At 39.3% G+C, this 12,620-nt stretch overlaps 1 protein-coding gene across 1 annotated transcript in view; it reads right to left on the bottom strand.

Annotated features, from left to right (window-relative positions):
• Positions 1-12,620, bottom strand: part of KCTD16 (potassium channel tetramerization domain containing 16) — a 319,429-nt gene that overhangs the window by 269,442 nt on the left and 37,367 nt on the right. The window contains exon 3 of the mRNA XM_017884547.1: positions 5,736-6,886. Coding sequence (XP_017740036.1) covers positions 5,736-6,567 — 832 coding nt within the window. The 5' untranslated portion in view covers positions 6,568-6,886. The remainder of the gene's footprint in view (positions 1-5,735; positions 6,887-12,620) is intronic.

The raw sequence follows: 12,620 nt of genomic DNA, 5'->3' as shown, positions 1-12,620 counted from the left end.
AGGGAAGGGAAAACAGAAACAGAAGAAGAGAAAGAAAGGGAGGAATTAAAAGAGACATAAGATGGACATTTTACCACTTTGTTGCATGTAAGTTATATGCAATATTTTTTAAATCATGAGAGAAAATTAGCAGACAAATATAATGTAATATGTAGATTTCATTTGCATCTTGATTAAAACCAACTTTTAAGAACATTGTGAAGAAATCAGGAAACTTTAAACACTGACTAGATATTTGAAAATATTAAAGAATTATTAATTTTGTATGTTATAATGGTATATGGTATAATACCATATAATGATGTTATGTTGCTTTTAAAATAATTTGTATTTTAGAAATATATACCATAGCATTTGTGGACGAAGAAATTAATTGATGTCTGGGATTTGCTTCAAAATAATCCAGTGTCAACAGAAGGGAAATTAAGTAGGAATACGGATGAAACAAGATTGGTCTTGCAGTGCTAAGTGTAATTATTAGAGATGGGTGATGGTTACATGAAAGTTCATTATGCCATTATCTCTACATTTGGATACGTTTGAAAATTTCTGTAATAAAAAAATTAACTGATTTGCCAAGAAATACGATACTTGAGAAAAGCCATCGCAGACACAAAAGATAAAGAGCAACAGTGCGTTATGATGCAGAAACTGAGCATTTGTCTATCCATTTCTGGAAGACTTCTTTCTATGCATGGGACTGGCACTCATCCTATGCGTAGTTACTCCTTTCCGTGTTTTGTGTTTGGAGGTGTTCCAGATGGAGCTTTGTGGCACATTCTCAGCTACTTCCATTTCTAATTTCTTTGATTAGATACAACCTCATTAGGCTGTTAGAAACATGTGTTCTTCTCTTTCCAATCATATATACTTTAATGTATCAGAACACTTGGGGGCAACCTCAGAGACCTCCCCTTTTCACCCATACATTGACACAATTCTTGCTGCCAAATACCTTCCTTGATGCCACAGACCCAGGAAGAAACTATTTTAATCTTCTCCTACAAGGGACTGGGCTCAGGTAACAGCTCTTGCTTGGCATAGAAGTGAAAACAGTATAATAAAATACTTCACTAACATGCTTATATCACTGTTCTATTAAGCCCAATTCTCAATGCATAGCATCTTAAAGAAATAAGAAAAATTATGCCTGCTGCTTCTGCCCTTTATTATCCAATATCTGCCTGAGCATGGGTCTAAACTGACTTCATAATGAAGTCTTATACTTAAGCTGTGGTTTGTTTTTCATCAGAAATTAAGAAGTTTCAAATCTTAAGAACTACTTTCTTCAGGGTAAAAGGATGCCTGATCCACAACTATTAAAAGTGCTCTTATGTACAAATACCCCTGGGGAAGGTAACATCATGCCTTGAAAGCATTCTAAGTATAATGACAGAGCAGAATTTTTCCAGACGAGCTTTGATTATGGCATGGAAGAAGGAACTGGAGAGCAGGAGTGACTCAAACAGAAGGAAAGAGGAACAGCTAAGGTGAGACAACAGAAAGAAGTCACAGAGAGAGATGCTAGTGGTGCAGGGACCAAACTTCACATACCTTATGATTTTGGCCACTCTGCTATCCCTGATGTTTCACTTTGAATGTGCCAATACCATATCTCTATAAGTAATAAAAACTGAAATTCTTACAGGTTGAGTATCCCTTACTCAAAATGCCTGAACCAGACATGTTTCAGATTTTGGATTTTTTCAGATTTTATGATATCTGCACATACGTAATGGCATATCTTGGGGCTAAGACTCAAGTCTGAACATGCAATTCATTTATGTTTTATATGCACATTATACACATAGCCTGAATGTAATCGTATACAATAGTTTTAATAATTGGGACATGAAACAAAGTTTGTGTTGAGTACTTACGTGTGGAATTTTCCACTTGTGGCACCATGCTGGCTCTCAAGAAGTTTTGGATTTTGAATCCTTTTGGATATGGTATTTTTGAATTAGGGATGCTCAACCCGTACTGGGATCTTTCAAATAGCCAGGAGAAAAAAAAGCTAGAATCATTTTAGGGTAGATGCATTTCCACCTGTTTTCTTATGAAAGCACATGCTCTTATTGAAGCTTGTTAAAGTCAATCTTACCTAAATTATTCACAGTGGCCAAAGCATATATTTCTCCCCAATACAAGGTCACACAGCTGAATTATAAGTGGAAGATAATTTCTTGATCTACTTTTTTCCGACAGCCTATCTTAATCAATAATCCTGAAGATATATACTGCATCTAAAAGGCAATTTAGAGATTTCTGTGGAAGCAACTGTAAATTTTAGGAAAATAAGTAAAGAGAAGAAAGGTTAAAATGCACTTACAAGCTGCAATTTGTTGAAAAGATGATGAATCAATGTGTCTGCTTCTATAATTCACAGAATTCAGAGTGTATGTTTTCAGAATAAGTGTCCTATGAATTAACCTCCCTATATGTGGTGATGTTATCACAGCTTTATTAGAAGAAAATGCCTTTAAATCTTAGTGCTTTCAGGCATTTGGCTGAAGTAACTCACTCACGAGTAGGCTTTTGGAAATGTGCATAATTCTCTCCAACCAAGAACAATCTTCCCACTCTCTCAGGCATCAGAAGATGGCTCTGGAAATAAAGGTTCATTTATTTCCATGCACCTGTCATTTGGTTCCTAAGTGATATGAATTGTCATTGAGTATCTAGTTCAAAATCAGGACTTGTCTTTTCCAAATTACACAGTTCTCATTTTATTTAGAGGTGAATCAAGAAGGCATTTTATGATATTTATGACCTCACCTTCCACGTAATGCTTGAAAAGTAATTATTCAGTCAGTTGGGTGGAAAAGGAGTAAAGAAACCTTCTTATTGTTTAAATTAAAGCAAAGGACATGTCTAAAATACTTTGTAAGACAATCCCTAGGGTAGACGTTTCTTTTCTATGTTCCTGTATCACTCATATTAACTCTTTCAGTTGCGGATAAGTGAATCATAATCCATAGCATTTCACCTGTATTTTGGTGTGTAAGTGATGTAGACAAACACATTTCTTACCTTCCTCTTAAGCACATACAAACACCTGTTGACTTTTTCATTGTTCATAGTTCTACACTAACAAAACACACACTCAAAACCACCTGATAGTGACCATCAATTCTAGGTCCACATGAAAATGTAAATGAGGTAAGAATCTAACTTATTCATGGTTGATAGGTAGATTTCGGTCTACCAAATTTTTCCTGGGAGACTCAGAAGAAAAAATAGGCAAACAGGGAAACAAGAAGTCTCTCCCCATGATTATGAACCATCATGCAATGCACTAATTTCTTGCTGTTTATTTTTTACTGAGATATTGATCCATGCAAAGTGACTCTGCATTATTCCTGTGTTATCAAAAAAGACTGATTGCTTAAACTGTTAATCCCTTAGATGTAAGGAGCTTGTGTGTGTGTGTGTATATGTATATATATATGTGTGTGTGTGTGTGTGTGTGTGTGTGTGTGTATGTATTTCCCCCTAAGCCCAGGAGGAAGTTGAGTTACTTTGTGAAAAGCATCTTTGCATGCAGCCAACTCCCTGCTTTAGAGCTTCTCCCATGGTTTCGGCCCATTAACCCGAGCACAACAGCTTGATGAATTAATGCTTATATAGGCACAGTTGGCAGCTTCCAATTAAATAATTATGGCTAAGCAGCTGCACGGAAGCTGTTATGCACCCTAGAAAGCCAGCTGTCAGTGTTATTGGTCCTAAGACAGAGGAAGAGTTAACACGTAGCTCTGGATGTTGGGTACAAAGGGGAAGCATATCATTTGCAAGATATATGCTGCTGGTGTGAAGTTCCTGCACATTCGTGCTAGCCTGTCCATGGAGAGATGGAGAACAAACTATTCCTCAGCAATCTCTCAGCAATTCAACAAAGAAAGAAGAAATGACATAGTCAGGAGAATGGAGTCTGTCCAGAGCAATCTAAAGGAAAATTGTGTTGGACAGATGAGCCTTTGATGAACACAGAAATGCCACTGGTAGACAAATAAATTTCAGTGTGTGGGTCTCATTTCTGTAAGCAAGTGACTATAAATCCAATGTGGTCTTTCTGGGGGGTACAACTGGTATGTTTTCATTTATGTGGTTGAAGCTTCTTATGATGCTATGTTTTCAAATATTCAAAATTGGAGAACATGGTAAATATTACAAAGCTGCATGGGAACTATCTCTAAGATGTACTTCTCCAAAAAGTTTGGAGAAGATATTTCTTCTTCAGAATGATAGATAATGTCATATTCCTTTATACAAAGCTAAAAAGCCAGAATCTTATCTCTACACTAGTGAGAAATTTACCAAAAGGAAGAAAACAATACCTGTCCACTAAGCTCTAGCATAAAGGAAGATATAGATTGTAGAGGCCACAGATAGGATTAATGAACCAAATGATGTTTGTTATTGCACATCAGTATACTCCTGAGCTGATTACTGATTTCATTTTTTTCCACAGGTTGTTCTGGCTATGCAATATGTGTCTTCACTTCTCAAAACCAAATGTGTGATAGCTTAGTAGAGAATGACTTGGCTTCCCACTAGCCTCTTCACCAAGGTTTCCAGCACCATTGCCAAATGAATAAACATAACTAAGGAAGAAAACCAGTCCAAGAAAGTCAGTCCTACTTTTACGTTTAAAGAAATTTAGATATTTTAATTCTGAATTCTGGATTTGTTTTAGAGTAAGAATAGAGGAAATCAAATGTTAACACTGGAAACACATTTCTTGTGGAATTTACCTCACCCAACTCCTGGGCCTGTTGAAAACTGGCAGTTAAAATCGAGTACCAAAGAGTGCAGGCTGATTTACTCTTCCTTTCAGAGATCAATGGCTCATAGTTTATAGTTTAGAATAATGCCATATCATAAAATGAGGAATCTGCAGGGTATCTTCATTTAAGCAAATGAACTGACCTCTAAAAACCCCTTACTTAAAAGGCTTCAGTATCATTGTTTCATTTCCTCCCTCTCTGGTTTCCTTTTATGTCAGTAATTCTATCACCTCAGCTGTCTGAAGGTGTTTGCATGTGATTGACAATTCTCAAGGATCTAGTTCCTTTCAGATAGATCTTAAATGAAGTTCAGCTTAATTAAGTCTGCAGTGCAACTCAGGTCTCAGTACAAAAGGCTTCAGAATCAAACAGCAGATTTGTAAAACCCTTAAAAGCAAATTTTAGACTTGGGGGTGCAGGGGGCCTTTCAGCAGTCTGTACTGCCATCTAGCCAAGACCACATTATTCATGGCAACATCCATTTGTGTTTTCAAAGCCCCTGATGAAAGCAAGTCTTCAGCAAACAGCTTAATAGACCTCAAAGTCCAGCTAAATGAATAGACAGCAGTAAGTTTTCCACTGAGTATACCAAGCTCCTATGGACAAACAGCCAAGATGTAATCATCAACCTTATTTTCACAATTCAATATTTGGCAAAAAAAAAAAAAAAGATATACATGCTTGTTTCCATTTTACATATTGCATATACCAACATCACTTGCATCTTGCGATTTTGGAGGCCTTTGAATATTCTGTGACCTCATTGGATAAAAGTTGCCTTAGGTTAGACATGAGAGCTGAATTATAACCTCTAATTCTCTAACTATAACTCAAGAGTTAAAAGAATTCCAAACCATGTTCCTTAGGTATGGACAGAACACACAGACCATATACATTTGCGAAGAGAACTGACACACATAAAAAATTAAAAGAACCCTTTGTACTTACGGTAGAAGACATATTCAGTGTAGCTTGACCAGATCTTGTCATCTGTATATTGGTTGATGAAAGATGCTGTCACCGATGAGTTACAGGCCACCATGTGGAATCCACACTCTGACAACATATCAAAAGCCCTTTCCAGGTGCTTGAATTTGAGATAAAATCTGGAGGTGTATCTTTCTGGGGCTCGATCAGGGTCTCTGCTTTCATTCAAAGTTTCTCCAAAGACTTCTTTTGCCAAGGAAATCCTTCCACAAACCAAAATCCGGGGAACTCTCCGAAACTTGGCATCTGCCTGTCCCTCTCTGCCTAAGGTGCAGGATCCTCTGTAACCCACAGTAATGAAACCCCACTTGCGGTCGGTGGGGAGCAGGGAGGAAGGGGGACAGATTCTTGTGTCGCTTCCTTGGGAGGCATCTTCAAAGTCACTGTGGCAGAATTCATCTGGGCTTTGCTTGATTTCATCGGGGGTCAGGAGTTTGACCAAGTCTGGGAGCTGGAAGTATTCAGCTTCCCTTTTCAGTCTTCCTTTTTCTGGAAAGTGATCAGGCAGGACCACCTGCCTGTCCCTGAGATAGTCCAGAATATAACGGAACAAGAATCCATCTCTGTCAATGAAAAACCTTCCCTTAGAGTCCTTGGCTAGATCATTAGCCGTGTCTCTCTTTGGGGAAAACATTTTCCACAGGAGGGAATGAGGGATGCTTATCAATGTGGAATGGCGAGTAAAATAAACTTGACCCCCAACATTGAGCTCTACCACCTCAGGGAAGGAGTTTGGAACTGCGGCCCCTTGCTCTCGAGGATAATAACGACTACAGTTTCCACTCAGAGCCATTGTCCCTTTCTTCTGCTGCTGCTATTTTGATTTGAAGGTGCAATCCAATGGAGTCACAGCCTTATCCTTTGGATCAACTTGTAAGAAAGGGAAAAGGATGCTAACTTATTAAAAAATGACCTTCTCTTATCCCAGTTTTTTTCCCCCAAGAAAGCAAAATGTATAAGAGTCCACAGGTGAAGTGATGCTGAAAAAGTAGTTTAAACCCTGGATGGTAGTGAGCTGTTACTTCATAGAATATAATCAACTCGTCTATATCCAATCTTCCGTCAAGCTCACAGGCAAGGCAGGCCAATTCCCCAGTTACTCAGATGTCCGTCTGAAGGAAAAGAGAAAAATTATTTCCTCAAACCCGGAATGAGTCAGAAAAAGAGAGTCCTCTGGAGAGAGAGAGAGAGGGAGGGAGGGAAAAACAGAGGGAGGGAGAGAGAGATTATTTTACATAAGCAGCTCTGGAACTACTGATCTCAGTCATTCTTCAATTAAATCATGCTTCTCTCATGCTATTTTGTGTCTACATGTTTATCTATAAGCCTCTGTCTCCAGCAATTAGTATGAAAAACAATTTTACTTGTAAGTCTACCTTAAAAAGAAACATGCAATTTTCAACTTCTAAATGGGGTTTTTTTTCAGCTGGACAGGAAAAGCAATAAGTCTTAGAGCTTACCTTAGTGAGTGCTGGAGACCCAGTTCTTGTGAAAAAAAAAATAATAATAATAACCATTTGTAAAGCAATCAGAATCCACAGCCAAACTGAGTCTGGATCTTGTCAAATTCCAAACAGGTAAACGACCGAGGTATCAGTAAAAAGTGCCAGAGAGGTGTGCTCTTGGAAAATAACTATTATATGTACGTATTTATATAAATGCCTATTTGTGTTTATATAAGTATGTAGGTGCATATGTATTCACTCCGTATCTTAAGTTAAAACAAGTCACAAAAAAGTTAAACCGTGATGAGAGGAGGTTGGGTTGAAGAAGTAAAGCAGAGAAAATATTCAACCAAAGCTTCCCCGGGGTGGGGGAAAAATGGAAAAAGAAATCTTTGGAAAGGATCCTTAGAAGGGAGTTGCAAGAGGTACCAGGACTTAGAAGCTTTTCAGAAAGCCCAGAAGCAGAAAGATGGAGAGACGTGCCCTGCTGGGGTCCCAGGTAGCCACCCCACCTGCCGGCAAGGGCAAACGGACTCCCATGTTCCCAGCCAAGTGGGAGCCGGTGGGGGCCAGAGGCCAACGCAGCGCAGAGATGCCGGCGGGGGGCCCGGGGCTCCGGCTTGTCTGGTGGCGGAGCTGGGTGGTTCCACAGTTCCCAGTGCAGTTCGGATGCTGTTGTTTCAGCAGTGCAGGCAAGAAACCATCCAGGGAAATTACTATTACATCATCTTAAAGGAATATGGCTTAGAGAAAGCGGCAGCAGCTCCGAGTCACGTCCTCCTCGGTGACAGGTTGCCAGGACTGCATGGGGACGCCGCGCTCCCGCGGTGGGCACGCGATTGCCGGGCGCGGGGCTTGGGGCGGAGACGCAGTGCTGCGCAGCCACTTCCCTCCTTGTCCTGTCCTGGAGTCTGGAGTTTCCAAGAGCCTTTTCCTTCTTTCTTGTTTTCACCTCCACCACCATCACCATCCCACAGCAAATCCCTGCCCCCCACCCAAGAGGTAAGTTGTGAGATAAACACAACTGACTTTTATTTGAAAATCTACAAATCTTCCCCCCTCCCCTTCTCCCATCCCCGTTCACGGAATTCCTGCTGAAGGGCAAATTTCTCTCTAAAGCTTGTTTTAAAACACAGACACGCACACCAAATGACCCCAATGTTCAAACTACAAAGTGGGTTTTTTTAATCCTTTGATTTAAACCATATACACTCAAATTCTCTCTTTTTTCTTTTCTGTTTCATCTGCTTGCCACCACAACCCCTAGCAAATAAATAAATAAATAACTATTAATATATACGTAGATGGGTAGATAAATAAACACTCTGAAATTAATGATGCTCTTTCGAAATGAAGACATGAAACACTGGCACCCACAGAAAGCCCACAGTTTGCATCCATCCATAAGTCATTATCTTAGCTTACCTGTAAGAAATTGATACCTGCAACCTTTTTCTGGGGTTGTTTCCTTACTGAGCATCTCTTTGGATGTGCCCCCAGCCCCCTCCCAAGTCATCCCAAGAGGACTCTGGTGGAAGGCACTCCTGCTAAAAGACATTTTACTCCTGTTCCAGAGGGCTCCCTTAAGTGCATCATTAGAGTTTCAGGAAGGCATTTCCAGGGCAACCTAATCCACTAACAAAGTGCTTCCAGTTGAGCCTGCCAGTCAATAATGGCCCAGCCAACAGCTTACAGTAAGTCTGCCATTTCCCCTTTAAAACACCAGTGTCTTAGGGCTCACATCTCTCATAAGAATATAGTGCTTGGTCAACGAATAATATATGTGAGGCACATGCCATCCCAAACAATTGCTATTTTAAAAGTGAAAACCAAAATGGAGGTGAACTTAGGAATTATACACATTTTATGAGAAACGTGCTTATTGGCTACTCTTGCCCAAAATATTAGCTTGAAGATACACCCAACAGTAGGATAAATTAGTTTCTACTTTAACAATCTTTTCTGTCAATAAGCATTGGGTTACTGAACATATTCAGAGCATTAGCCAACATTCCTACATCTGATTATATTTGACTTCATTTCTTTAACTAATGCATTAACCTGTTCTGGCCTCAATCATTAGGATTTTAATGCTGGACCAATCAAGAAGATGCTTGTTATGTGATGCGCTTATATCGCCATCTAGTGCCCTAAGCTATCAGTGCAGCTCTGTATCTGGCAACTTAACAGGGCCAAAACATTTAGATTTTCTTTTAAGTTTTTATAGTGATCTAAGTTTCCTTGGCATGCACTGCTCACCATGACAAGAAAATAAATATTTCATTGACATCAGGTCAAAGACAAAATATATCTGAATTCAGACCTATTAAGTACTGGTTTTGGTTGTAGTTAAAGTAAGCAAATATTTTGTTTTCTTTTATTTCTAAGAGAGTAGGCCAAAACGTCATGACAATAGCCTTGGAGCTCAGGTATTAAAACATTGCAGGGGCAGTATGGAAGTAGGTGGAGAAACAGAGTAAGAAAACTCATAATCTTTTAGAGCTAAAAAGGACTTGAGGAATGAAAAATTAACTATCTCATCTTAGAGATGCAGAACTGAGGAACAGAGAGGGTGAGCACTTCCTTGGGGTCACACAATTCCAGAGTAGCAGGATGGGCTTTAGACCACTGACTCTTCAGGATAACCCGTGTCCTCATTTTAACCTTAGATATTCCTGAACAGGAATAGAGAGGCGGCAAATTTAAGAAACAAGATTTTTCTTGAAACAACAAATGTCAAGATTACTAAACACGCTTTTTAAAAGCATGCCAATAATTAATATTAATTTAAATTGCAAGGTTAAAAGATTTTATAATATAAAAGAAGAATATTCTGAATTTTTTAAATGAGGAGTTCTATTCATTGGTCTGGGTTTAATAGATTAGGTTACTTTTGAGACAAGTAGGTTCTTAACCTTTTTTGGAAAATGGACTGCCTAGAGAATCTAATAAAACCTAGGAAGTGAACCCATGAGCATAAAAGTTTGCATTCACTGTCAAGGCAGACCCTCTCAGGAAAGGCTGAGTAAAAAGAGGAACCAGTGAGGGACAGGGGTGGGGAGGCATGTAGTTGATGATTCACATAAGCAGAATTCCTCAAATTTTGACTATGAAACTTCTTTTTGAAGTGAGAGTACACATACATTCACAGAGACACATGCTGAGAATTGAAAAATGGAAAACATTCAACAGACAATTTTAATCTTGCAACCCATGATTTGATCATACCACCTGAAACATTTTAAATTGGTATTTTTCATAAACACTGTAAATATCTTGTTTTGCACAATTACATTGCATCATATTTTTATACTGTTATGTGCTAAAAGAGTTTATTATAGTAAGCAGTTAAAAATAAACACTAGCTTTGCTAACTCTATTTGGGCATATCTACTCTTTAATCTAAATGGAACCTCAGAAAAGCAAAACAGTCTAGGCCTCCCTTACCTTCTGAGAGATCAGGGGTTTGGTTCAAGACTGGCCTGAAGCCCATTCATGTTGGGGTTCATAGACCTCAGGTTAACATCCCCAGATCTGTACTCCTTCTTGCTTCTTTAGTCTCAGGGATGAAAACGAATGAGAGGTGAGATTAAAAAGATAAAAGACTTGAAGGAAATAAAGCAATACACCACACAAAGAGATTTAAATAGTGCTAGAGTAAGCGAGTGTGTCTCAGGGAAGTTGTCGGTAAGCCCGGCTGTTTGGTGCCTTAACAAGAGGCAAGAAGCCAAGTCTAGGCTGTGAGTGTATTCCTAGCCTTCGTGTCAGCAAATAACACCGCTAGTGTTATTATTCTCTCCTGGCAGCTCTCCACTGAAACACTGTGGGATGGCACTCCCGGACTGAAGGCTGAACAGCATACGGCAACAGATTTCTCTCAGAGGAAGAGCAAGGAAGAATGTTCCATCCTGTTCTTTGTAATATTCAAGCATATAGCAAAGCAAGACGTATGTTAGGTAAATTGTGAAATTGATAAAATATGTTTTCGCCTCTGTTTCCTACTTTCACATACACAGCTAAATATTGAAGGGTATATTCTCAAAAGGACTATTTTAATTTTGAAATAATGTGATCACTCTCTACATTCTCACCCCTAACACATCCTTAAGTTTTCCCTGCCCTCAAGCAGATATAGCTTTCATGCTGACAGCCTTCCCTATTAGGGAGGAAACAGATCTCGTAAACTTACTTATGCTAAGATGCTGCACACTCATCGTGTTATGTGCTCCCAAGGACTCCTGCATAATCACCATTATCTTAATAGCTACTGTTTATGGAGGGCTGACCATCAAGTCCTCACCACAGTCAGTCGTTACTCCTCTTCTAGCTCTGCCTGGCTGGCTGTGTGACTTTGAACAGGAGACTCATGTCTCTGAGCCAGGGTATGGTGGCAATAAGAAGACCTGCCTCCCAGGTGTGTTGTGTAGACTAAATATGAAGATGCATGTAAGCTCTCTGGCACATTCCATGGCTTTTAGCAAGTGCTTAATAAATGTCATTAGTGTTCATGCTAGTGGTTTAAAATATCTGTATTCATTGTTGTTAAACTCCAATTGAGGCATAAAGAAATTACAAAAGATGCCCAAACATAGAAATTGAGTTCCACATCCAAAATCGTTACTGTTTTCAGTATGAAAATTCAGGTTAAGACCATTGCTTATTATAAATGTATTTATTATTCATGGGGGAATTTCAGGATTTGGTTGGGGAGATGGGGTGGCAGAGTGGGGAACTGAAAATAATCAGTATCCCAGTGATTAAAAATGAAAATGCCACTATCTTTTGCCAGACAAGATTATTTCCCTGGTACCCTTTCATTTATACTACATGGATTTATTAAGTGCCTATGTTGTGTCCAGCACAGTGCTGGGTAGTTGAGATGCAAAGTCGAATTTGATATAATATCTGACTCAAACACTCACATGCAACTGCACACACAAATTCAAAATCCTACCAATGGGGGAAAAAAATTAAAGTTACATTGGCTAGGTATGGTAGCTCGCACCTGTAATTCCAGCGCTTTGGGAGGATGATGTGGGAAGATTGTTTAAGGCCAAGAGTTTGAGACCAGGCTGGGCAACAGCAAGTCCCTGTCTCTACAAAAATAAATTAATAAATAGAAAAATTAGCCTGGTGTGGTGGTGCATTCCTGTAGTCCCAGCTTCTTGGGAGGCTGAGGTGGGAGGATAGCTTGAGTCTCGAGTTCAAGGGTGCAATGAGCTATGATGGTGCCTCTGCACACCAGCTGGGCAACAGAGTGAGACTCTACCTCAAAAAGAAAACAAAGTTATAGATTCTTGGGCACTGCCTTTTATTTTCAGAAATATCCCTAGTGCTACATTTGGCCTTTGGTGTTACATAGTTCACATATGATTTTGACAAACCATTTAACCTCAGATGG

Source organism: Rhinopithecus bieti, unplaced genomic scaffold (genome assembly GCF_001698545.2).
Source record: "Rhinopithecus bieti isolate Rb0 unplaced genomic scaffold, ASM169854v2 scaffold_315, whole genome shotgun sequence".
NCBI lineage: Eukaryota > Metazoa > Chordata > Mammalia > Primates > Cercopithecidae > Rhinopithecus > Rhinopithecus bieti.
This window is presented reverse-complemented; position numbering and strand designations above follow the sequence as displayed.